A 27,394-nucleotide genomic window follows, 5' to 3' on the forward strand; every position below is an offset into this window, starting at 1 on the left:
AAAGACTATGCAGTTCACCTGCGAATGTTTCCACTGCAACGGATGGGAGCAACGCATGAAAAAGACGTGTGCTGCACACCTGCTCTAGTTACCTTTGGCCGCCTTCTAGAGAGTTGGGTATGTTTCCAAACTCAACAATGGGCTGCAGCCTCCTGTCCTGTTATTTTTTTATTTTTCTGAGAAAAGCTTGTTGGGCCTGTTTTGCACTAGCGGCATTCATGCAAAGGCTGAGACTGGAAGCTGGTACTTTCCTCTGCTTTGTAGAAGTGTCCCACTTTGAATAAATAAAAAAAACAACAACACCAAAATAAGGAGTTAGGCCGACTGAGTGACTGGCTGGCTGGGAAGGTGGAGGCCAAGAGCTTTGTCTGTGAGGAGCGTGGTGCTTTTGGGGTTCATATTAGGGATCCCCCAATAGTAAACCATGTTTTATTGAATTGGCTACAAAACAGGGATCGAAACTGAACCCAAACCACAATGTGACTCAGAGTAATGTAGAAACTCGGCTTGGTGGAAAAAAAAAATTGCTCCACATGCGTGCACATTTACACCAAAAATGTTCTGCGTAAGCATAGAATGTTAGAAAAGAGAAAAAAAGTACATTTCTGCAATGGAGATTGTTCTGTGAATGTGCGCAGAACCAAAAATCAAGATGGCGTCGCCGACAATAGAACCAGTTCAGGGGCGTGGGTGGGCGAGTTACTACTTACTCGGCTGAATTGGTAGGAACCCACTTCTGGTAGGTGGGTATATGCATATTTATTTATTTGTCATGATTACGTAATGTATATTGGAGGTGGTGAGCCTTTTGAGAGCTGTATGCAACAAACATTTCATTTTAATGTATGCCGATTAGTGTGCTTTTAAAGTGACAATAAAGTTAGCCTAAGTCAACATGGCAGCCAAATTGCATAAGGGATGCCCCACATTTTACATGTATTAAATGCATGATGCATGAAAATAAGAGATGAGGATTCAATTACAGTCTCAGTCCCCATCTTGACTTTTTCTTCATTTTTCCTAATTCTCATCTCCATGGATACTCCTGCTGTATGCAGTCCTCTTAAGCTCTTCAACTGATCTATAAACGTCATTACTTGACTAGAATAGCTCACCAAAGATTTGCTGAAATTGTGCTTCTGTGTTAATTAAGTGGAAGTGAATTCTCTCCTTGGGAACCAGAACAACTTAGGCCAACCTCTTCTCAGTGCATTCTACGGGAAGTCCTCAACTTAGAACGACTGGCACCAGAATCTCCATTGCTAAACCAGGTGGTTGTTAAGTAAGTCATGCCTGATTTTATTATCTTTTTTGCAGCCGTTGTTAAACATATTGTGTGGTTGTTATGAGAATCCGGCTTCCCCCAGTGACTTTGATTGCTGGAAGGTCGCCAATGACGGTGGGAAGGTCGCCAATGGCGATCACGTGACCCCCGGATGCTGCAATCTTTGTAAATACATGCCCGTTGCCAAGCACCCAAATTTTGATCATGCGGCTGTGGGGAATGCTGCAACAGTCCTCAGCCCCTTTTTTCAATGCCGTTGTAACTTCAGTCGCTAGAGGAATGGTTGTACGTCGAGGATTACGCTACAATAGGAACTGCTTAATAACTGCTAATTGTGCCTAGGTTTGTTTTCTTTTTTTTTAGAAAATATTGGAAATCTAAGATCTTTCAACACACCCCTGCGATGGCATGCTGGCAGTCAGAAGCACCATGGCTTCTGTCTGCCACCTGATTGGCTGGTGGCCAACTGTGCCATGTGATCAAAGGCTCGGGACAAAGTTTTGGCAAATGGGCCGGGCCGAAGAACGTGGGGCGGAGGGGCGGAGGCCCATTGTCAAAGCCAAATGGTTAGGGGACGGCCAGCCGAGGAGGAAAGCTAGAGGTAAAAGAGGAAGAGACGGAAGCCTGGAAGAGAAAGTGGCGTGACCAAGGGTAGGAGACTGAAGGTCCCACTATGAATACAGGTAGTTTGAGTTTTATTTCATTTGTATGCCGCCCTTTTCCCTGAAGGGACTCAGGGCGGCTCACAACTCAAGGGAAGGGAGATACAGACAGTTAACAACAATACAAAAACAATACATAGTTAAAATGCAACAATCATACCATTTGAGATAGGGGCAACGATTCTTTAGCCTCAGGCCTGTTGGAACAGCTAGGTTTTAAGGGCTATGCGGAAGGCCTGGAGGGTGGTGAGGGTGCGAATCTCCACGGGGAGTTCGTTCCAGAGGGTCGGAGCAGCCACAGAGAAGGCTCTCCTCCGGGTAGTCGCCAGTCGACACTGGCCGGCAGATGGAATTCGGAGGAGGCCTGCTCTGTGCGATCTAATCGGTCTGGTGGAGGTAATTGGCAGCAGGCGGTCTCTCAAGTACCCAGGTCCAATACCATGAAGGGCTTTATAAGTAACGACTAGCGCCTTGAAGCGTATCCGGAGACCAATAGGCAGCCAGTGCAGCTCGCGGAGGATAGACGTCACGTGGGTGAACCGAGGTGCACCCGCAATCGCTCGCGTGGCTGCATTCTGGACAAGCTGACGTCGCCGAATACTCTTCAAGGGCTGCCCCATGTAGAGCACGTTGCAGTAATCCAGTCTGGAGGTCACAAGGGCGCGAGTGGTAGGGGTGGGTTGCTGTGGGTTCGCACATATTCGGGCGATCCTCTAGCTAAGATTCTGCCCAGTTCGGCAAACTCCCAAATGCCATCCCTGGCTGGTCCCTCCCATCCCACCTCTCCTCTCCCAGGAGTCTCCACATGACCCGTTTATCATGCCCGGTAAATGCAGGGGTATCATGCTGATGCTTGGGGAGGGGGGGGAATGGGCCTATTGGAACTTCCAGAAGTCCAGAAACTGTTTTCAGCCTCTTGAGGGCATCTGGAGCCCGGGAGAAGCAGTTTTCATCCTCCCAGAGGCCATGGTGCAAGAGACTGACTAGGCCACGCCCACCATGGCTACACCCACCCAGCAACTGGGCAGAGAACCTATAGCTGAATTTTTTTAAAATATAATTTTTATTTTCAAATAAACACAAACACGCAAAACATATAACATAAAAACCAACTGCATAGAGTGTGTTGATTGGTTACAAGGTCTTTCTGCTTCCTTTCCATAGTCATCACTTGAGCTTTATCAAAAATCACATATTGTCAATCAAATATCTTTGTATGCTTTATTATTATACTTCATTTGTTTGATTATCACTATTGTTTCTCCATTTTAAACAAGGTATTCTAAATATGTATCCATTTATATTATAATGAGTCATTATATCATCTTCAATATATCTAATAATAAAGAATTTTTTACATCCTATTCTGTCATTCTATTTTAGCATTGATAACATTCTCTAATAATTTTCAATTCCATGTTTTTTTCCATTATTAGTATCAATCTAATATACATGTATACAAATTGTTATAATTGTTAAACATCCATTAAGCATAGCTATTATTACATCCTTTTTATATGAAACATATTAAATTTGAAGTAATTTTATATTATATTATATTATGGCATTTCATTACATCATCCTGAAATCATCCAATGATATTACATCTTTATATTCTGTTCTATATAGAATTATCTTTTATAAAAAGGTTTTTCAACATCATCTCCATCATCCTCACTTAGTTTGTATAAAATTTCATATTAACAATCTAGTATATATAAATACTTTATTATCATTATTGAACATTTATTTGACTATAGCTATTATTACTTTGTCTTATACATAGTACTCAAAATTTAACTACATTTAACTAAATTTTATTGTGACATTTCATTTCATCATCCTGTATCCTTCCAGAAATAGTGCAGTCCAATATCTCTTGCCATTTGTAGAATCTGTATTCTAAGTGTTTTCTTGACAACTTGTTATTCGTTGCATATCTTATAAAGATTCAAAACCCTCTATCTGTTCCTTTCATCAGCTTGACTTTTGTTATCGCAGGTGCTTCTGCTGAAATTACTCTCATTGTTTCTGCCAAATTTTCTCCCCTTTCCTCATCTATATTTTCACATCTGAGATCTGAGAGTTCCAGTTCATCGATCTCTCCTTTCCGTATTTTGCAGTTATCATTTCCCTCCATTCTTGATTTGCTGTCAGTGTCAACAATTTTCTTATCACTTTCATATGTCTCTGTGGTTTTTTGAACTCTGTCCTCAAATTTCAACGTTGTTTTGTAAATATTCTCAACTCTTTCCTCTGTACTTTCTGTATTTTGATCTATAATTTCAAGTCTCTTTTCAATTCTCTGTGTGATTATTAAGACTTTTTGAATTTATAGCATAATTCTTTGCAATGTTAATCCCTTTTCTTCTTCATATTGGGCTATTTTTCCAGGTTATAAACGTTGCCACTAAAACATCCAAGGCTTTTGCTAGGTTTCAAACAAATTCAGTAAAGTTTTTCAGATCAAAGCTTTCTCTTTCCTTCAAAGAAACACCTGTATAAATAAGACATTTTCCACTGATCCTTCAGTAAACAAAGCCAATAACTTTGTATTATCAGATGTTGCCAAGCCTCTAGATGGCAGTGTTACATCCTTTCCCTCTCTTTTTGCCTCTCTTTCTAAGCTCCAAACTTCGGAAGAGAAGAAAAAAAATGTTTAAAGATTACGATCCAGCTGAGCCTTGCGAGGAAAGAAACTTTTAATCCACAAATACAAAAAATGGAAAAAGTATAGAGAAAGAAGGAAAAAAAAGACCAGTCCAGTTTAAAAGTAAGAGGCATTTGTAAAAAGTCCAGCCACAGAAAACAAACAAAATTAAAGTGAAAAAGATAACACGATAGTTTTAAACCAGGGTTAATTCGCCATTTGCTTCTTTCTGTCTTCAATTTTATTTTAATGCTAAGTCTTTTGGGTTTTCTCTTCTCTAATAAGGATTTTTCTCACCATTTTGACACACTGCCAAGGTGGCGCAGTGGTTAAAAGCAGCACTGCAGGCTACTGCTAGATCAGCAGGTCAGCGGTTCAAATCTCACCGGCTCAGGGTTGACTCAGCCTTCCATCCTTCCGAGGTGGGTAAAATGAGGACCCAGATTGTTGGGGGCAATATGCTGACTCTCTGTAAACCGCTTAGAGAGGCCTGAAAGGCCTATGAAGCGGTATATAAGTCTACTGCTATTGCTATATTGCTATATTGCACTGTCTCTCCTATTCTGCTTCTGTTTCAGGGGTCTGTCCCAACCTTCTGCAGCCATTTTGGCTGCTTCTCTTGTAGCTGGCAAAAAGAGCTTTTTTCCTGCATCGATCAGAGGCTTTGCGATGCCTCTGAGATCAGCAGGAATGTCCTTCTCTATACCGTTCCTTCAGAACGGTTTAGATCCAAAAGGATAATCCAGCAACAGAGATATCGACAGCAATCCTGGAGCCCCAAGATTGCATGTCGTATCGTAGCAACGTCAGGCCCGCCTCTTTCCATTGCTGAAGTTTTTGAAGCCCACCCCTGAGGTAGTCCTCAACTTATGACCACAATTGAGCCCAACATTTATGTTGTCAAGTGAGAAATTTATTGTGAGTTTTGCCCCATTTTATGACTTTTCTTGCCACAATTAAGTGAATCACTGCAAAGGTTAAATTAGTAACATGGCGGTCAAGTGAATCTGTCTTCCCCATTGACTTCGCTAGTCAGAAGATTGCAAAAGGTGATTACCTGACCCCAGGACACTGCAACTGTCATAAATAAGCATCAGCTGCAAAGCTCTGAATTTTGATCACATGCCCATGGGGATGCTGAGATGGTTGTATGTTGTATGGGGATGTGAAAAATGGTGATAAGTTACTTTTTTCTGTGCCGTTGTAATTTTGAACCCCCATTAAATGAACTGTTGTAAGTCGAGGACTACCTGTAAAGTGCTTTGAAAACTATTTCTCTCACAATGGTTTCCCTAATACTCCCCCATGCCCAGCCCCTCCTGCAGATCTGAGATCTGGCATGTCCTTGAAAAGGGGCTCACTATAACAGCTGTGAAACATGTGGGGGGAAAAGCATTAAAATGTAAAAACTACTTTATAGCAGTGAGGTCACTGTATAAGACTCCAGGGACTTATTATCATATGTGGTGGACTTGTATGAAAGCAAGAAAATATTGGATGAAAATACATACTTGGCTGGAAAAGATGATCAAGCAACGTATAGATCTGAAACCAGAAATATTTTTGTTGGGTGTAATGCCAGAGGGCTATGATAAAGGGACTATATATCTAGTTTTGCATGCATTGACAGCAGCAAGGATTGTATTTGCACAATATTGGAAAAATCAGAACACTCCACTAGATGAGGATGTAATTCGGAAAATATTAGACTCCACAGAAATGGACAGATTGACATTAAAGACAAAGGACAAAGACAATACAGAATATTACTTAACATGAACTAGACTTTATGAGTGGTTAGAGATAAGAGGTAGAAATTAGATGAAGAAAGATTATTGCTATGTATGAGTTAAATATAAAGATGGTTTATAATTATAAATATGGTAATATAATTTACAGAGTTACAAATAAGCTAATATAAAGAGAAATCTAGTTAAAATTATTCTGTTACACCAGTGGTAGTCAACCTGGTCCCTACCGCCCACTTGTGAGCATTCCAGCTTTCATGATGGGCAGTAGGGGTTTTGTCCGATACTGAAGCACTTTCCTTTTTTTAATTTAATTGATTTCCCTACTTTATAAATCACCATTACTGTGGAACTGGTGGGCGGTTAGAAAATTTTACTACTAACAGAGATACAAAAGTGGGTGGTAGGTATAAAAGGTTAACTACCCCTGTGTTACACTATTATTATTATTATTATTATTATTATTATTATTATTATTATTATTATTATACAATTGTATCACAGCGGCCAGTTGTTTCGCCGGATTTGGCATTGGTTACTAGTCGGGCCCCACCCAGGGGCCTAGGACGTCGTAACGTATTTTCGTAATATGCGTGCAGATCCAAGCAGTGCGGCTTTTTGCATTTGACTGATGGTGATTTTGTCAATTTTTAACTGTTTTAAATGTAATTCCAGTGCTTTTGGAATAGCACCCAGTGTGCCAATTACCACTGGAATTACCACTGCTGGTTTGTGCCATAGTCGTTGAATTATTATTATTATTATTATTATTATTATTATTTATTAATAATAATAATAATAATTAAATTGAATTATTATTATTATTATTATTATTATTATTATTATTATCATTACTAATATATGTGTTAACATTTCTTTTTGTTCATTCTTTGCTTTTTTGTAAATGATACGCCCTGACAATACACTGTATTCAAAAAGTTTATGAATAAGTAAATAGAAAGGAACAATCACAGTTTGGAAATTGGAGGTCTTTTATTTACAAAAGGAAACTTCTCATTCGATGCCCTGCAGTTGTGTTACATCTTCAGTTAGCATTACCATTGCCAGTTTATACCATTCATTTGTCCATGTTCCTAAGGTAACTTCTATGTCAGTGATGGCTAATCTTTTCATCACTGTATGCCAAAAACCATAATGCAATGAATACGTCTTCATTGTGCTGCCCCCCGTGCATGCATGCGTGACCCCCACGCTCCCCCTTCCCCCTGAGCATATGCGTGCGCCCCCCCTGCGCTCCCTCCACCCCCTGTGCATGTAACTCCTGCATGTGCCCTGCCCCTGGGCATGTGTGCATGACCTCCCCCCACTCCACACACATCTCTTGCATTCACCCCCACCCCCACCCCCGCGCATGCACAGCAGAGACCCAAAAACCAGTTGGCCAGCGGGAGATGCACACGCATGCGCAATAGAGCTGAGCTGGGGTAATGGCTCATGTGCCTACAGAGAGGGCTCTGGTGCCACCTGTGCCATGCGTGCCATAGGTTTGCCATCTATGTGGTAGGATGTCTCAGGCCTGGGAGCTGCTGTTCAACAATTCTCAGATCTGTAAGCTTGCTTGATTTCTCCTGAAAAGGTGAACCAGTAGATGGCGCCCTTCTTTAATCACTGTGGCTGGTTGTAATGAAAGCCTAGTACTGGAAGCAATAGGAAAAGGATGTCTTTCTAGCCTGAAAAACAGGACTCAGTTACCCTTAGGAGGTTTGGGGAGAAAGGATTGTTTTGGGGAGGGGGGAATAAGTGATCACCTGTGCAAAAAAAATCCCCTTCTGTCTTACACAAGTCTATGCTGCTTTCTCAATCTCTCATTTGGCATTTTTCTCTAGTTGGTATTCTTGAGGTGGTGGATCAGTGTAGTCTTCCTCAGTGGTGAAATTCAATTTTTTTTACTACCTATTCTGTGGGCGTGGCTTGGTGGGCGTGGCAGGGGAAGGATACTGTAAAATCCCCTTCCCACCCCCCTCCTGGGGCCAGCCAGAGGTGGCATTTGCTGGTTCTCCGTACTACTCAAAATTTCCGCTACCGGCTTTCCAGAACCTGTCAGAACCTGCTGAATTTCACCCTTGGTCTTCCTGAAAAGAAAGAAACCTGGTTAATTCTGGAAATCTTTCCTGCTGCCAAACATTTCCTCTGCTTCCAGCTCTGGCAAAGGACATTCTGGTTTGGCTTCCTGGTGAAAGGTGGTTAGAGAAGTCAAACTTGAACAGAGACCATGCTAAGGAATTTAACCTCTTGTCTTGAACTGTCTTTGATGTTGCTGCTGCTGGAAATGTTGGTTTAATTCACCTCTCTCACATATAATGGCTGTAACCCAGAGGCATCTCAGGGCCATTCCTGTGAATACTTATTTCTCATAAAAACAAACACACGGGAACTTAAGTACTGACTGGTTTTGGAGGTGAGGGCATGTGATGCAAAATAAAGGAATGTTTTCTACAGATTCTGGCATTTCCGTGTGTAAGAGGCACAAGAGGAAGTGTGTGTATGAAAATAAAAATAATGTTAAGAACCCCCTTCCAAGACAGCTGCAAAAGACACGTTTGCTTCCAGACAACACACACGATTTGGTTGTAAGGGCACCTGTATAGAGGGATCTAAAGTGGTCTTCTCCCTCTTGGAAGTCTCAGAGCAGGATTAAAATTCCCCCTAGCCCCAGTCTCTCTGGGCTGCAAGGCTGGGAGTTGCAGTCCATTCATTTAGAGCAGGGGTGTCAAACTCAAGGCCCACGGGCCGGATCCGCATGCCGCCCTGGGAGCAGCAAATGACTGGCACGCGGTGCCTCTGCCAGTGAAAACAGAGCTCGGGCGGACCGTATGCATCCCTCCCAAGCTTCATTTTCGGCTGCGATGGCCTCCTGCAACCTTCTGCCACAGTGGTGGAATTAAAAATTTTTTATTACCAGTTCTGTGGGCATGGCTTGGTGGGTGTGGCTTGGTGGGCGTGGCAGGGGAAGGATACCGTAAAATCTCCATCCCCTCCCCACCCAGAGGAAGGATATTGCAAAATCCCCATTTCCTTCTGATCAGCTGGGACTTGGGAGGCAGAGAATAGATGTGGGTGGGGCCAGTCAGAGGTGGTGTTTACCGGTTCTCCAAGCTATTCAAAATTTCTTCTACCAGTTCTCCAGAACTGGTCAGTACCTACTGAATATCACTTCTGCTCTGCCAGCACTCAGGCCGCGTGAAAGCTCCATTTTTGCTAGCAGAGCACTTGGGCTACCACAGGTGTACCCAACATGAGTGATGTCAAGCTGGCCACGCCACCCCTCCTCTCCACATCCCGAGGTCAAACACAACTCTGAGTCGTCCTTCAATGAAATCGAGTTTGACACCCTTGATTTAGAGGCTGTGCAGATCCTCTTAAAAGATTATATCTTCTACCTCTATGATCAGGCAGTACAGGTAGGCCTCGTCATACGACCACAACTGAGCCCAAAATTTCTGTTGCTAAGTCAAGTGATTTTATCTCCATTTTACCACCTTTCTTGCCACAGCTGTGAAGTGAACCACGGCAGTTGTTAAGTTAGTAATAGTCTGAGCCTGTAAAGATGAAGTGAGGAAAGCTAAGGCTCACAATGAAGAAAGTCTTGCCACAAAAGTAAAAAATAACAAAAAAAGCTTCTTCCAACATGTTAAAAACAAGAAAAAAGTTAAGGAAACAATTGATCCATTGCTGGGAGAAAGTGGCAAGAAGGTGACAAGAAACAGGGAGAAAGCAGAACTTTTAAACTCATGTTTTGCATCTGTCTTTACACAAAGGGATAAAACAAACCAACCTATCAAAAACAGCACCACAAAAATCAGATTAGGAACACAAGTTGAAATAGGGAAGAAAATGGTAAGTGAGCACCTGTCTACACTAGACGAGTTCAAATCATCAGGACCGGATGGATTACACCCCAGGGTTCTGAAGGAACTGGCAGATGAGATCTCAGAATCACTGAACTATATCTTTCAGAGATCCTGGAGCACCGGGGAACTGCCAGAGGACTGGAAAGAGCTGATGTGCTTCCCATCTTCAAAAAAGAGGAAAAAAACAGATCCAGGAAACTATAGACTTATCAGCCTGACCTCAATACCAGGAAAGATTCTGGAAAATATAACCAAGCAATGAATTAGCAAACACTTAGAAGCAAATAAAGTAATAGCCAAAAGTCAACATGGGTTTGTCAAAAACAGATCATGCCAGACTAATCTTATTGCATTCTTTGATAATGTGACAAAATTAACCAAAGGAATGCTGTCGATATAGTTCACTTGGACTTCAGTAAGGCATTTGATAAGGTAGACCATAACCTACTACTAGATAAAGTAGAAGAATGTGGGTTAGACAGCATCACCACCAGATGGATTTGTAACTGGCTGATCAACCATACTCAACACGTAGTCCTCAATGGAACTGCATCTACATGGAGGGAAGTATGCAGTGAAGTATACCCTAAGGCTCTGTTTTAGGCCCAGTAGTCTTTAATATCTTCATCAATGATTTGGATGAGGGAATGAATGGGGAACTCATCAAATTTGCAGATGACACCAAGCTGGCAAGGAATAGCCAACACTCCAGAAGAATAGCTTAAGATACAGAAGGATCTTGACAAACTTGAACATTGGGCACTATTTAATAAAATGAAATTCAATGGTGAAAAGAGTAAGGTTCTACATTTAGGCAACAAAAACAAAATGCACAGGTACAGTATAGGTGGTACCTTGCTCAACAGTAGTAACTGTGAAAGGGATCTTGCAATTCTAGTGGACAACCATTTAAATATGATCCAGCAGTGTGCAGCAGCTGCCAAAAAAGCCAACACAGTTCTAGGCTGCATAAACAGAGGGATAGAATCAAGATCACGTGAAGTGTTAATACCACTTTATAATGCCTTGGTAAGGCCACACTTGGAATACTGCATCCAGTTTTGGTCGCCATGATGTAGAAAAGAGGTGGGGACTCTAGAAAGAGTGCAGAGAAGAGCAACAAAGATGATTAAGGGACTAGAGACTAAAACACATGAAGAATGGTTGCAGGAAGTGGGTATGTCTAGTTTAATGAAAAGAAGGACTAGGGGAGACATGATAGTAGTCTTCGAATATCTCGGGTTGCCACAAAGAAGAGAGAGTCAAACTATTCTCCAAGGCACCTGAGGGTAGAACAAGAAGCAATGGGTGGAAATTAATCCAGGAGAGAAGCAACTTAGAAGTGAGGAGAAATTTCCTGACAGTTAGAACAATTAATCATGGAAAGGCTTGCCTCCAGAAGTTGTGAATGTCCCAACACTGGAAGTCTTTAAGAAGATGTTGGATAGCCATTTGTCTGAAACGGTATAGGATTTCCTGCCTAGGCAGGGGGTTGGACTAGAAGACCTCCAAGGTCCCTTCCAACTATTGTATTAAGTAACATCGTTGTAAAATGAGTCTAGCTTCCCCCTTGACTTTGCTAATCAGGAGGTCGCAAAATGTGATCGCATGACCACAGGACACTGCAATCATCATAAATATGAGCCCGTTGCCAAGTGTCCGAATTTTGATCATGTGACCCAAGGGTTGCTGCAATGGTTGTGTGAAACATGGTCAAAAGTCACTTTTTTCGGTGCTGTTGTAACTTCAAATGGTCACTAAAAGGTCACAAAAGGTTGTATGTTGAGGACTATCTGTAACCATAAGGAACATTTGTGAAATCCCATGGGTCTTGTTTCAGGTTCTTATCCCTAGAGTGGATAATGGCTAAAAAGTCCTTCAGAGAGATTACTGTAACGCGCTCTACATGGGGCTGCCCCTGAAGAGTGTTCAAAGACTACAGCTGGTCCAGAACGCAGCCGCGCGAGCGATATGGGGTGTATCTAGATACACCCATGTTACACCTATCCTCCGCGAGCTGCACTGGCTCCCCATTGGTCTCCGGACGGGCTTCAAGGTGCTAGTCGTTACTTTTAAAGCCCTACATGGTTTAGGACCTGGCTACCTGAGAGACCGCCTCCTGCCACTTACCTCCCAAAGACCAACAAGATCGCACAGGTTGGGCCTCCTCCGGGTGCCGTCAACCGGACAATGCCGGCTGGCGGCCCCCCGAGAGAGGGCCTTCTCTGTTGCTGTGCCGGCCCTGTGGAACGATCTACCCGTAGAGATCCGGACCCTTACCACTCTCTCGGCCTTCCGTAAAGCCATCAAGACCTGGCTGTTCCGGCAGGCCTGGGGCTGTTGATTGATATCCAGCCCCGCTTAGATGGAATGGATGATGTGGAATTTTAATATTGTATTTTCTATTTTTAAATTTTAAATGTTTCTTTTGTCTTGTTGTGAGCCGCCCAGAGTCCCAATGGAAGTGGGCGGTATATAAATTTTATTAAACTCGAAACTTTGACCAATGGCTACCTGATAACACAGGTGTATGATAGGTTGAGAACAGGTGAGATATTCTGGCCTGCTTAATACAGCATCCCATGTCACAATGTGGCTTCTCAAGTCCTGACCAAATGCATTACATGAACCCAACCAAACCAGTACAGCGGTTTATAATTTTTTTAAAAAAATATATTTTTATTTATTTTGTATTGAAAATAGTTCAGCGCAGCGAAGCTGTTATGGCCATACAAACACAGTATATACACATAATCTCACTCTTTAGTTGTCAATCTACTTAATACATTATCCATTCTTCTATCCAATCACATTATTTACAATTTGTTCCAGTCTTGTCACCTTGTCTTATACCAATAATAAAATTTCATGATCTTCCGACTCCCCTTTATTTTTTAATTCTAGGGTAAGCTTATCTGCTTCTGCACAGGCCAATTTTTTTCCAATTATGTCTTAACTCTGATGGGATTCTTTTTTCTATAGGTTATTTGTGCCACAGTCAATATTTGGATAACTAAATAAAGCACATCTTTCTTATACCCCTCTGGTATTATACCTAGGAGGAAAATTTCTGGTTTGAAATGGGTTCCAGCCATAATTGTATCATTCTCCGATATCTTTTTGCCTCGTTGCATGTCCATCACATATGGGAAAAGGTGCCTGGTGTTTTTTTGCACTTTCAACAATTTGGGGCCAAATTTTTAAACATTTTGGAGAGCTGTGCTGGGGGAAGATGCCATCATCTTGTACAGATTTTCCTTATAAGCCGTGGCCATTGTTAATTTCCGATTGAGGGTCCAAAGTCTTTCCCACTTAGCCAATTCAACATTGTAACCAAATTTTTTTGCCCAGGCAACCATAGTTTATAATTTACTGCAGCTTCCCCAACCCAGATGCTTTCCAGATCTGTGGACTTCAACTCCCATAATTCCTTAGCCACCTTTGCTGAGAATTCTAAGAGGTGATATCCACATATCCAGGGGTGTCAAAGTTGTGTCATCATGTGATGTATCGTGACTCCCCCCCCCCTTCGCTAAATCAGGTGTGGGCATGGCCAGTGTGTGATACATCTGGCTCATGGGCTGCGAGTTTGACAGCCCTGATCTAGAGTTATAGTTGGGAAAATCTCTCATGATATAGGTTTATAGGTTATAGGTTTATAGGTTTATTGGGATTTATATTCCGCCCTTTTCCCTGAGGGGACTCAGGGCGGCTTACAACCACAGGGGAGGGGAGGTGCAAGGTCAAAACAAAACAATTGGTGAACAAAAGAAAAATAATAAAACACAACTTTCATTCAGCAATCAAACACTCGGGCGGGTGATTGGAAACCTATTCCCAGGCCTGCTGGGAGAGCCAGATCTTGAGGGCTGCGCGGAAGGTCTGGATCGTGGTGAGGGTGCGGATCTCCATGGGGAGCTCGTTCCATAGGGCCGGGGCAGCAGCAGAGAAGGCTCTCCTCCGTGTGGTCGCCAGTCGGCATTGACTGGCTGATGGAATTCGGAGGAGGCCTAGTCTGTGCGATCTAATTGGTCGATTTAGGGAGGTAATCGGCAGAAGGCGGTCTCTCAAGTACCCAGATCCACTACCATGGAGTGCTTTAAAGGTGGTCATTAGTATCCTGAAGCGCACCCGGAGACCAACAGGTAGCCAGTGCAGCTCGCGGAGGACAGGTGTAACGTGGGCGAACCGAGGTGCGCCCACTATCACTCGCGCGGCCGCATTCTGGACTAGCTGTAGTCGCCGGATGCACTTCAGGGGCAACCCCATGTAGAGCCCATTGCAGTATTCCAGTCTGGAGATCACAAGGGCTCGAGTGACTGTTGTGAGGGCCCCCCGATCTAGGTAGGGCCGCAACTGGCGGACCAGGCGAACCTGGGCAAATGCCCCCCTGGTCACAGCTGACAGCTGGTGGTCAAAAGTCAGCTGTGGATCCAGCTGGTTCCATGGTATGGAAACTCATCCAATTGTGGCTTATAATTGTATCCTGTGTTTTACTACAATGTGTGAACCTAGAACATTAGTGAAGGAAGAAGACAGGATAAAAGGAGGCAGAAGGAGAGTTGAACTGGATGGGAGATTACGATTAGAAGAGGACATGCATGCTGAGATTAAAAGGACTTCATTGTATGATACTTTGAAAGATGAGTACAGGAGAAAACAACCTTTATGCATTCTTTCCCCACCAATTATCTTAGAGTCTGGAGTAATTTGACAAAAACATCATATTACCAAAATACTTTAGTCTCCTTACTTCCAGAAACAAAATCCCACTTACCTAGTTATTTCATAAAGAAATAAATTTCTCTCTGGATGATATTAATTACAAAGATTTTGGATATTGACAAATTCTTGGACTTTTTAAACTTTTTTGGTGAATGTAGTAAAATGTATTTTCAGAGTATTAAACTATTAATAAGTAGAGAACTATTTGGTTATTTACGATGACTTGACATTTTGCAGGGTCTGCCTCCAAATATGCTATTTGCATCTCTCTCTCTCTCTCTCTCTCTCTCTCTCTCTCTCTCTCTCTCACACACACACACACACACACACACACACACAGACACACACACAGACACACCCCTACCTATGTCTATACAATAATCTCTGTGTGTTTCAAGTTAGTGATTTTTGCAGGCAAACCTGCCTTCTAAGTCTGTCCTCACTTTATGTTCCTTTGGGTCAACTGTAGTTTGCAGTTCAGTTTTGCCATGTAAACCATGAAAATTAGGCTGATTAAGTAAATGTGGTTAAACATGAAAAGCATGTAGTGCAAACACAGCTATTGTACCAGTTACCCCATGAGGTTTCCCAGCTGCACCACTACTTTCTAAGCAAACATTTGACTACTAATTTGTCAGTTTCACTGCCTTGTTACTCTCTGGCTTAATTCACAACACCTGCTAAACTGGATTAGCTTTCTGGTTTGGGATGTGGTCGGTGTGTGAATGCAACCCATTGGATTGGATTACGGTTCAGAGTCTCAGACAAATTAAGTATGTTACAGCAATTTAAGACCTGAAGGAAATGTGGTATATGGACAAGTGGTTCAGCAATTAATTTCTGGTTGAATCGGTGTGTTAAAAACCTAAACCTTAAGTCGATTTGATTAAGTAAATCGTGATTAGGTGAATCACGGGGAAAGTGTGTTGTTTGCGCCAGACGAAAGAAAGGTGGATCCGTTGAGTAGGTTCTTTCTGTCCGCAGCCAACGGGGCTGGGAAAATTCCGGCAGCGGTCTCGGGGAATTTAAGCCGGTTCTTCTGGAGGGTCTGTTGGGAGTGGAAGATTTCTAACACATCGCTCTCTCTGCAAAGCCGAGGCGGCCCCCGGAGGCTTCTGCAATTATGAACGGAATTTGCAAGCCCATCGGAACAGGGTTATCCGCAGGTCGACTCCCCACGCCTGAAGGCGCGAAAGAAACCTACTTACGTCTGCCTGCTGCTAGATTTGCGTTGGGTCCCCCGGCAAGGAGTTTGATTTCCTAGGCGGAGGAACCCGGAGAGTCCCGAGTGAGAGTAAGGGGCCGTAAACCCGCACTTGGCCGGGGATGAGGGTCAGCCAGAACCCGCGGGCCGCTTGGACGGAGGATTACGCACCAGCTAATCCCTCCCCCGGGAGAGAATGCGGCGGTACCGGCTCGGTCACCCCCGCCGCTCCCCAGAGCAGGTGGAGCCCTGACCCGGACGGGGTGTGCCCGAGGAATACGCTCTCTCCAGGGGGCAGATTCCAGTGGCGGGGAGTGGCCAAGAGCAAACGGCCGGGGCCGGCACACGGCTGAGGAGGCGCGGCAGAAAAAGCCGGGAGCGCTAAGAGAGCGAGAGCAGAGCTGCTGGCGCGCAGGAAGGCGAGGAAGGCCCGCCCGCGTCTCCCGACGGGTAAGAGTCGGACGGTGCGCTAGGCGGCAAGGGAGGTGGGGAGCTCCGGCCCCGCAGCGGCCTCGGGAGCCCGGCAGAAGGTCAAGGGTTGGCCGCGGTGGGACCAAGCGGGCTTTCTCATTAGGGGAGCTGAAAGAAGCTCCATATGGAAGACAGGGCCAAATATCGCCGGGGAAACATTCCTGACGTGGGAAAGTTTTATTCGACCCACAATCTAGGGGACCGAGTGCGAATGATGCCCTTAGAGAGGCTTCTGGAGGGAAGGGGCTTTGCATTTGCTTTACACCATGAATAGGTGCCCTGAGTGATTTGGATATGCCAAATTTCAAACTGCTGCTTAGAATCCCGCCAGTGGGATATCAAGCAAAAGTGTCTCCACAAGGAACGTGTTTCTAGTCCTCATGTGTGCAGGAAAGGTTTGCAAGATAATTTCTGTTACCCAACTGGAAAGTTAGAATGGGCTAATCCAGGCCTTTGAGGGTGAGGAAGTGGTTGCTTTTCATTCAGTACTGATACCGTAAAGTCAAACTCAACACCTACGTGTGTCTTGAACTTGGCCATGCAATTTTCTCAACAGGAGAATAGAAGGGATTTACCTGTATTTGCTTTGTGGGTGGTTTTCAACTTTATAGCCTACATTTTATGGATTCCGGGGAAATTTCTCCTGCAGCCAGAACTAACCTGACAACCCTAGTCAAGGTCAAGCAGGTGCCGCCATCGGCTAAGACTCGGGGAGAGGTAACATTCCTCAAATTAATGCATTGGAGCTCAGGTTATTTGAAAACCCCCATCCTCTAGCGAATCCCATGCTGGTTATAGAAGGTTTGTGTAGCTTTTCAGTGCTGCAAGATTCCTGTGCACTATTTTATGCTCAGAGGCACTCTTTGTCACCCACACTTTTTCATATGTTCCATACGGCCGTGGTTTTCAATCTATGGTTTGTGGACCCTGATGTCGTCTGCGAAGGCTTGAAGAAATGTTACAATTTAAATCTTGAGTTAAGTCTTGATGATCCATGGCCATGGCTTGTGGCCACAAAATAATATTTGAAAGAAAGTCTGTGATGAAGAAAAGGTCAATTATACCTAATACTTCACATCCTAACAGCAGCGAGAATGGTGTATGCACAGCAATGAAAAAGTGAAAATCCTCCTTCAGAAAAGGAGATAATAAGATATTAACATGCACAGAAATGGATAGACTAACTTTAGAATTAAAAAACAAAGGAGGGACAGAATATTATGACACATGGAATAGATTTTATCAATGGCTGGAAACACGAGGTGGGAACACAAAAAAATTAGGCTAAATAGACCCGAAATGAGAGATTATATATGTATTAGAATGAATACATTGGTCAAAAATAATTGTATAAGACCAGCACTGTGCACGTAGTATATATGTTATTTGTTTTTCACTTTGGTTTCTATGGAAGCGAAACGCCAGGACGGTTACACTGTGTTTGATATACTTATATGTAAATAATTTATATAAATAAATAAAAAGATTAAGAACCATTGCCATACAGTATTGTATTGGATATGGAAGCAGGAACTAAAAAAATAAAGTAACTTGCTTGGGAATTTGGACTCTAAGAAATCCCTGCGGTAGGAAGCAGTCACCTTAAGAGTTCTGTCTCTTCGAGTCACCTGTGTCCAGAGACTGGGTTGCTTCAGGTGCTAGTTTAAAAAAGAGTTCAAGAGACAAGAGATGAGCTTCTTTTTGGCTTAAATCCTCCACCCTCACCCTTAAGAAATGCCCGCTAGAGCTCCTATGGTAATGCCTTGTTTGTCCTGTTTCCCTTGGTGTGTGTTTGTCCCTGTCAAAAAACCAGTGCAGAAAAAAGATTATTCTTTGGAAGCCTTTCAAGAAAGCTCCAGGTAGCAGCTGTCGAGAGGACCAAACTCAGTGATCTGCAAAGACCAAGTGTACCAGGAACTGTAAATTTCAGGTGGCCAAGTGTGGAGAATTTCTGGTTGAACTTGCATTGCTGTCTTTGCCTCCCCCCCCCCCCCAAGACTTCACTTGACAGATGCTCCAGCTGTCCCAGGGGTTCCCTCTTGACTGAAGTGCAGATGCCTGTGTGCCTCTCTACTCAGACAGCTGACCTTCTCCGTAACCTTTGAAATAAGCTGATGAGCTGTCAAGACGGTCAGTGCTTTTGAATGCCAATGGGTTATTGACCAATACTCTCAACGTGCCCAGGCTTTTTCAGGAGGCTCTGGTTTCTGTTATTGATCAAGCTGCTCAGGGAAGATCTATATTCTCATAGGAAGTACTATTCTCTACTGTGGTAGGGCTGGGAAGGACTCTTGTCCGAAACCTGGAAAACTGCTGCCAGTGAGCTCTTAGAAACTGGTAGTTTCACATGTTCCACGTTTGAGAGTTTGCAAAGCTGGTGGATAAAGGGAAATTCCAGTAAAGCAACGGTGAAGAACCTACAGCTCTCCAGATGTTGCTGCCCTACAGTTATAGCCTGTCTGTCTGCAGTGCCTTGTGTTGCTGGAGGTCTGGCTAAGAACTGGATTTCTGCAACAGCTGAAAGCCCAGAATTGAATTACAGGAAATAATGGATTCAGATTGTGGGACGCTGTAGTTGGTTCCTTTATTATTTATTAACTACCTCTTTTGTTGAGGCTACATATTCCTCTGTCCTAAGGTGATAAGATCTGGACTGCCAAAATCCAGACTGCTGCTAGGTGATGGCAGAGATGATTCCATCTAGGGGTCACCTGGTTTTTTGCAGCCCAGATTGGATGCCCTCCCTTGTGCTTCTAGTTAGGTTGGAAAAATAGACTGATACTCACTGCAAATTTATTTATTAAATTCATACACAGTGATCCCAAGTGGCTTCTGAGGAGCCAGACTGTTGGGGGTAATAGGCTGACTCTGTAAAACCGCTTAGAGAGGGCTGTAAAAGCGCTATGAAGCGGTATATAAGTCTAAGTGCTATTGCCATTGCTACTTATAACATCAAAAATGGTCAATGTAAAATCCTCACAGCCTGATAGTCAAACCAGCTGCTGCCTGACTCTGCCCAGAATGCCTTGCACAGTTCTATCAGCCTGCTGCCTACTGAAGAAATATTTACAGAGGACCAAAGGGTTATTATGAAGTCAACTGTTGGCCTTGACTCCAACATTTGCATATCCCAAAATGGGGAGCAGCTCTACTTCTCCGTCCACGTTATTGCTTCTCTTCTGACAGATCTGCTGAGCTTTTTTAATGGGAAATGCCACATCCTGAACCTGGAACGTCTGGCACATAAGGTGTATGCTGTACTAACTGAGCAACAGTATCTCCTCCTCCTCCTCCCGGGAGGTGGGAGCAAATTTGGCTGGCAGAAAGTTGAAGATCTGATTCCCACTTTGGATCCAAAGGGGCACCTTAGGTCATCCTTCATCCTAGCTCATTGGTTGGGTGAGGCGTTTGTTGATAATAATTAGAAGAAGAAGAAATTATATTGTGATTGGTTTGATTATTGTTTGTGGATAATAATTGCAGGAAGAAAATAGTTGTAGGCTATTATTGAGCCAAAATGTGTATCTTGGAGGCCATTTAGTCCAATCCCCACAGCTCAGTATAGGATCTATAATGCAAAATGCAGTTTTTAAGTTTTTTCCTTTCCTGGGAAAGGAAACATAGCAGCTCTTAAGCCTGTTAGATTACTCTCTAATTGCTGTAATTACCAGGGTAATTCTCCTAATGTCTACTCAGATGCCTCTTCAGTATTATTTCTACCAATGTCAGATAGTGAAACGCCTCCAGATCCCCCCCCCCCCCAGTTGTCATTCAACAGGAGGGAAAAGAATGGTTTTATAAATTGTTTTTGGGTTGGGCTCTTGTTCCTTTTCTGCGCTTCCAAAAAGGTCATTGCCCATTATTGAATTCTGTGGCCACAAGGATGTATTTGAATGCATTATGCATGGTACAGCTCTATAATATTCACATAACCAAATTATTGATTCGTAAAAATTCTCAGAACTCGGCTGTGCAAATATACTGTATGAAACCTTTTGTATGTGAGATTTTATCTCTTGTGGTGGGCAATAAAAGGAACAAGAGCCTTCCGAGGAATTGGGGTGCCCTTTTTATTTTACCACAGTGGGGCCCAAGGCTGTGTCTAACTTTGCCAATACAGGTAGTTTTGGACTTACAACAGTTCATTTAGTGACCATTCAAAGGTACAACAGCACTGAAAAAAGTGACTTATGACCATGTTTCACATTTAACAATCTTTGTAGCGTCTCCATGTTCAAAATTGTGATCAAAATTCAGGTGCTTGGCAACTGGTTCATACTTATGACCAATGTTGTGTCCCAAGGTCATGTTATCACTTTTTGCGATCTTCTGACAAGCAAAGTCAATGGGGCAGCAGCCAGATTCACTTAACAACTGTGCCACTAACTTAACAACCTCAGTGATTCATTTAACAACTATGGCAAGAATGGTCATAAAATGGGGCAAGACTCAATGAACAAATGTCTCACTTAACAACCAAAATTTCGGGCTCAATTGTGGTCATACGTTAAGGGCTACCTGTATCTGTCATGCAGCCTTTCATGTTTTAGTTCAGTCCTGAGGAAAGATTTCAGGAGGAAATGTCTCCCTTTGGCCTTTTTACTGTGAAGAAGTAGGCTGGGCTGATTGTTGACTTTCCACCAAGTTCTTGTTGACTCTTAGCAACCACATAGCTAGACCTTTGTGAGGGGAAAAATGGAACCCTGATCTTGAGAAATACAGAAAAAGCATCCACTTCACCCTACAGATCGAATAAGCGAACCGGCAGTAGTGCCTTCCGGAACCCATCCCTGACACCCACCCCAGTTCCACAAAGGGGGAAACTAACCAACGTGATACATCATGTGACAGCAATGTGACACCATGAGTTTGACACGCGTGAATTAGACCAATAATGGCTTTGTGCTCCTGTGTTATACTAAGGTGGGACCAGGCATTTTTGCTTGTGCAAGATACTGATACCATTGAATGTCTCCATACTTAGTCTCCATTCATGCCACCTTATACCAGAATCATCCCTCTGCAAGCAGTAAAATTAGCCTTCCCGAATGAAATCTAAACTGAGAGGACACAGTCCAACAACCGTATTTTCCATGTATTCTTATCGCCTAGTTGTCATTCCTCTTTTGTTGCTACATCTATGCAGATGGTTGACCATTGATTAGAGTCACCTGCAAACATTAGGTTTTTTACAGCCCGCATGTTCTCCAGGTTGTTGTGGGACTGAATCCACGAGTGGGCAAGCCTTTATATTTTGTCTGTCTCTCTCTCTCACACATCCCTGAACGTTGTAGGGCTGTGCAACCCATAACCTCCCCCTTTATATTTAGTACCAGTGAAGACTATTTTGCACTTCGGCGGAAACTTTCTCATGGAGGATTCCCCCCCCCCCTTTCTCATCCAATGCAGATAATGATCTCTCTACATTGCCTTTTGGCCTTGCAGCCTTTCTCCAAAAGTAATCCAGAAGGTACAAGCAAGTTATGCTTTTCTCTTAAGATGCTGATGTGTGACTTGAGAACCTGACTGTTGTAAATATCAAGTCATACAATTTTATTGAAATGTCCCTTATTTCTCAGTTACGCCACATTTGTCACACAGATGAGTAGTTAGTTGCTCAGTGAAAGATAATTCATGGAGCAGCTTTTCTAACCATCAGTATTTGGGTTCTCCTTATTTTTTTCCCACAGGAGATGCTGCAAAGTATAATTTCTTAATTTAGATCATCTTCTAAATCCTTCAGATCAGGAGTGTCAAACTTAAGGGCAGTGAGCTGGATCCACCTTGCAGGATGCTTAGAGCTGGCCTGAGGGGAGACAGCGGAGGACCAACCCGTGGTGCTTTTGCCAGTAAAAATGGAACTCGAAGGGGCTGCGCGCGGCCCTTCCACGCTCTGTTTTCAACCGCAATGGCCTCCTGCAGCTCTCTGCCAGTGAAAAAACGGAGCTCATGTGCGTGTGCCCGCAGGCTCCATTTTTACTGCAGAGGGCTGCAGGAGGCCAGCGTGGCTGAAAACGAGTGACATCAAGTTGACATGAGTGACATCGAGGTGGCCACGCCCACCCTGGCCCCCTGAGGTCAGAGACAATCCTGATGCGGCCCTCAATGAAATTGAGTTTGACACCCCTGCTTTAGATCTTCGGATGAGGCCACAAAAGCAATGAAAGGTTTAGGGCTAGGGGGGGAAAAAGACTAGGATAACATTAGAAGAACTGCTAAGGATGTAGATCAGTATTTCTCAATAACAGCAACTTTAAGGTGTATGGACTTCAATTCCCAGAATTCCCTAGCCAGCAGCTTCTACCGTGAGTAGAAGTGGAATGAGAAAAGCTGATATAGCTGGCATTTAAGATCAGGGTGAGCAAAGTATCTTTGGACTATGATAACAAAGAGAGCCAATTCGGTGTAGTAATTAAGGGCACTGGGCTAAAAACAAAGAGGCCATGAGTTCTAGTCTAATCTTGGACATGAAGCCAGCTGGTGATTTGGGGTATCTCTCTCTAAGTCCTAAATGAGAGCAATGGCAAACAACTTTCAAAAGTATTGCCAAGAACAGAGTATGAACTTGTTCAGATGGTCATTAGGAATCCAGAATGACTTGAAGCACACATGAATAAAGATGGAAAAAAGAAGATCTGAAGTATAGTAGTTCAGATGCTGAGGATGAGGGCGAAGATGAGATGTTGGCAACTCTTTAAGTCCTATAAACCTTTGCTGCAATTAATAAGTCAGCAGAAGGCTTTTGATCTATTTCACCTGTCATTTTGTAGACTGAGCCACCTGTAGCCCTTGGTGACTAAGTCTGGGCGTTAACCAAGCATTACGAATTCAAAGCCTTCGTGGCAACAGGCATCTATCACAAAAGCTGCATGTACAAAAGGGAAAAAAAACATGTCTTCCACTGAACGGGGCTGTGCTGTTTGAAAGCGGCTGTGATTTGCAATTCTTCCCCTGCTTTAGTATCTTATCTTGGTATTGCAGGCAAACTGGAGCACCTCCCTTTGAATCTACTTGACAAAAGGTGTCTGCTCCTGGTACATTGTGGTTTGGGAGCACGTTATCATCAGTGCTGACCTTTTGTCCTCTTTTTTTTTTGTCCTTCTCAGAAACCAACTCATTTCCCGACCAATTCTTCTGAAATTTGCTGAATGGAAGCATGGATTGTTGAAGCATGACACCAGAGTCTTTCAGCTTTTGGGCTTTCAGTGTTTGGGCCCATTGCAACCGCCAGTGACGCCATGGCTCACCACAATGTCGGTTTCCTACCTGAACCCTCAGCCCCACCCTCGGATTCCAAGGAGGAAGCTGTGAATGACAAGGAAGAATCGGCCAATGCTGAGCCCAGCCCCTTGGACTGCGTTATCTGCTTCACCCCTTATGACCAGCTCTTTAAACTGCCGAAGGAACTGAGCTGCAGTCACGTCTTCTGCTTGGAGTGCCTGGCCCGCATCAATGTCTCCTCAGAGGATGTCAACGCCATCACCTGCCCCGTCTGCCGGGCACCCACTGTCTTGCCTCCCCGCAAGGGCCTGCCGGGGCTTCCCACCCGCCGTGACTTGCTGGAGCAGCTCACCGCCATGCCGGTGCCCCCTGGCTCAGTGCGTTTCGATCGTCGGCGGGGTTTGCTCTACTTGCCGTCGGGGAATAAAAGCGGGGCTCAAGTCGGATCGAAGGCGGGACCTGCACTCAACACTGTCAGTTTGAGTGTCGATGTCGGGAGGCCTCCACCCCCGGGAACAGCCCGAAGACTGGCCGTCTCGGGTTGGCCATTCTACGCTGCTCTGTCGGTCGCGTTGCTCGTCACTATCGCCTTGATAGTCTGTGGCATCTACATCTTCATGATGCCTTCTATGTACATTTCAGTGGGAGGATTTCCCAAAGGGAATCACAGTTTAGGCCTTAGGGGAAACAACTCTAATCCAATAAATCCTCCTCCAACCTAACACCAAGAGATGGGCTGCCCGCTCTTCTGCATCCACCTGTTATGATTGTGCTGCTGGTAGTTTCAGATTCTCCAGAGACTCCCAGGGCTCCTCCAATTGGCTGCGTAGGATGAATGGGAAGATAAAGGCTTAACTCTCATCTGCTAATCCCTTTCATCTCTGGAGTCTGTGGCACCACCAGCACTTTATTGGCGAATCACTCCTTGGGACTTCTAATGGCACTTTCTCTCACAGCCACCCACCAGCAAATCATGAGGTGAATTGGAGAGGTCGAGGTTGCCCCCTTTGCTGTTTTATTGCCCACAGGAACAGGCTGGTGGAAAAACAGAGCTTGTTATAATTTCTTGGTAGAAGGGAGGCACATTAACCCAACTTAATTGGTACTTTGGCAGAGACACACCAGCCTGTTAAAATATTGCCAACCTCCCTTATCCTGGTGCCCTCCAGACATGCTAGCTCATTATCTCCAACCCCTCCAGGACGTTGTAGTCAGATGTCAGACGGTGCCAGGCTGGAGAATACGTCATTCCAGATGAGGGGAACAACATTTCAGGTGCCCAAAGCCACCTCCAGCTTCAAACTTTTTCCCCAATCAGAAATTTAACACAGAGGCAGAATATGTTGGGGTAAAACTCTTAGAAAACAAGCTTAGGAAGAAGCAGATGAGGATGTTTCCATTGGCCTTTTCTCCTGAAGAGCTGGTGGAATCCCCTCTGTGGTTCTTCTTCACAAATGGATTGGGCACATCACTTCTAGGGATTGAGGTTTCTTTGGCCAAGGGTCTTCTTCCCTGGGAGCTGAACTTTCACTGTTCTTGGTGTTTCCTTTTTTGCTTTCTATCCTCTCTTCCTGGGCCCAGGCTCCAATACTCACAGGAGCAGCTTGGCAGAAAAATCCACTTGGTGTGGGACTCGGTCACAGGCACTTTTTGCCAAAGATACCGAGGTGAGAGAAGCATGAATATAGATGTCAAGTCTTGTGGAGTACAAGAACCTAAATGAAGGATTGTGGGAGTGCCACTTCCAGCTTATTGCTTGTTTTGCTCCTTTGTTTTTCTCTCATCTTCTGTGGCCTGAACAGCAGCATGGAAAGCAGGAATCCAAAATGCCAAGGTTTCCCTAAGATCAAACATGGAGTGAAGCCTAGGGGGCTTTACCTGCTCTGAGATACTTGCTGTGTGTCCATAAAGGCCCGAGACTGGGATTTAGGAAGGAGGGAGAGAGATGGGGTGGAACAGACCTACACGAAGGCAGCCTGTGGTAGAGGCTTGGAGATTTTATCTCCAGCTCAGAGTCGTATTTTTTTAGTGGATTGTGGTTATTAATTGGCTGGGGGAAGAAAACCATCTGGCTTTGTGTCTGTGGTTTAATAGCAGCAGAAAATGCACAGATCAGCAGATAAAGTGAGAAGCAGTTACGGGCAATTAATGCAGGTCAAATTACTCTGAAACACAACAGGACGGATTGGTTAGGCAAGGAAGAATGCCAGTAAAATTCTGCACTCTTCAGGTTTTGTGCCTTAGAAATTACTCTGTGTTTTTGTTTTGATTGTTGCTGGCCACTTCTGTAGCAGGGTCACCTCATTCTTGGATATGCCCCAAAGCTGTTTCACCACCCTGTACAGGACATCTATATTATTTAAAAAAAATACTTATTTGTAAAAATACTGGCCAGCTACTTAGAACTTGATACTTGTGATAAGGAAATTTAGAACTGAAGTCCAAAAGCCTCGAACTCTATGCCCATTGCTCCAAGAAGTTTAATCTTCTTAAATGTTTTGTCTGCAATCACAAATAACCATTAAAAGACTTTCACAGATTTCTGAAGTATGTCTTGGGAACTTATTCTGGGTTCATAACATGTCATTTTCCCCCCTCTTTATGGTTGGCTATGAGCTGAGCAAACTCGTCTCCAATCAATCAACACCTGCGCCTGACATCTGAAGTTCAACTAAATTATTGGCATTTGTATTTTGATGAATTGATCGTTGCTACTGGGGATCTAAATGAATTATCTTCCTTAGGTAGCTTTTATTTTTCCTTTGACCTCTCCCTTTCCCTCAAGCAAATTATTCTTTTCAGCAATCTAAACGTTATAACTTCTAAGCTCACGAATAGATGAAAGATATACATAACATAGCAGTGTTTCGTAACCTTAAAGGCTTTAAAATCTGTGTTCTGATTTCAAAACTCTGGGAATTGGAATCCACACACCTTAAAGCAATCAAGGTTGAGAAACATTGCAGTAGAGAACATCAGAATCAGCACACTAGGCTCTGCTTGTGGAGGCTATTTAGCTATTTGTGTGTGTGTGTCTACTTGACTGTATTTATTAAAATGTTGATTTATATGGGCAAATGCAAGACAACAATGCCTGGGAGGATGGAATCCAGAATGTTGTTATGGAGGAAAACCCAATTACTCTGTACCTCGAAATCCTGTATATAAATGTATATTGAGAGCCAGTTTGGCCTAGTGATTAAAGTGCCAGCCTAGAAATCAAGTTATGAGTTCTAGTCCTCCTTTAAGCCTGAAAACCTAAGATGGGTGATTTTGGGCCAGTCACTCTCCCTCAGCCTAACCCACAAGGTGGTTGTTGCGGGAAAATAAGGGAAGGAATATTGTTGCCTTGAGTTATGTAACAGTAATGAAGGGATAAAAATATAATTTAAAAATACCTCAACCACTACAAACAGGAACTTCTAAGAGTCCCTTTTTTAATGGGGAAGAAGCTGCTCATTTTGGATAAGCAGGAAGTTGAGGTAATATTAGCTCCTGGCAGTTTCTAATCTATCTATCTTTCTGGTTGCCCCTTATCTAAGGAGTTAAAATAATT

The 27,394-nt window shown here is 43.6% G+C and overlaps 1 protein-coding gene across 2 annotated transcripts; it reads left to right on the forward strand.

Annotated features, from left to right (window-relative positions):
• The first annotated feature begins 16,465 nt into the window (after nt 1-16,465).
• Nucleotides 16,466-26,385, forward strand: LOC106539762 (RING finger protein 225). 2 transcript variants are annotated; one of them, XM_014054641.2, is made up of 3 exons: nt 16,481-16,596; nt 22,027-22,087; nt 23,724-26,385. In XM_014054641.2, exon 3 carries the CDS (start codon nt 23,856-23,858, stop codon nt 24,558-24,560), a length of 705 nt encoding a protein of 234 aa, XP_013910116.2. In that variant the 5' UTR covers nt 16,481-16,596; nt 22,027-22,087; nt 23,724-23,855; the 3' UTR covers nt 24,561-26,385. The 2 variants fall into 2 exon arrangements, with proteins under 2 accessions (XP_013910114.2, XP_013910116.2); XM_014054639.2 differs by lacking the exon at nt 22,027-22,087 and having other exon boundaries at nt 16,466-16,596.
• The last annotated feature ends 1,009 nt before the right edge of the window (nt 26,386-27,394 follow it).

The sequence above is a fragment of the Thamnophis sirtalis genome, unplaced genomic scaffold, assembly GCF_051295495.1.
Source record: "Thamnophis sirtalis isolate CommonGarterSnake01/CBP01778 unplaced genomic scaffold, rThaSir2_p1.2 scaffold_3, whole genome shotgun sequence".
NCBI lineage: Eukaryota > Metazoa > Chordata > Lepidosauria > Squamata > Natricidae > Thamnophis > Thamnophis sirtalis.

Excerpts from the sequence above, each read along its gene's own strand:
- LOC106539762 (XM_014054639.2), top strand. The coding sequence starts at position 23,856 with ATGGCTCACCACAATGTCGGTTTCCTACCTGAACCCTCAGCCCCACCC.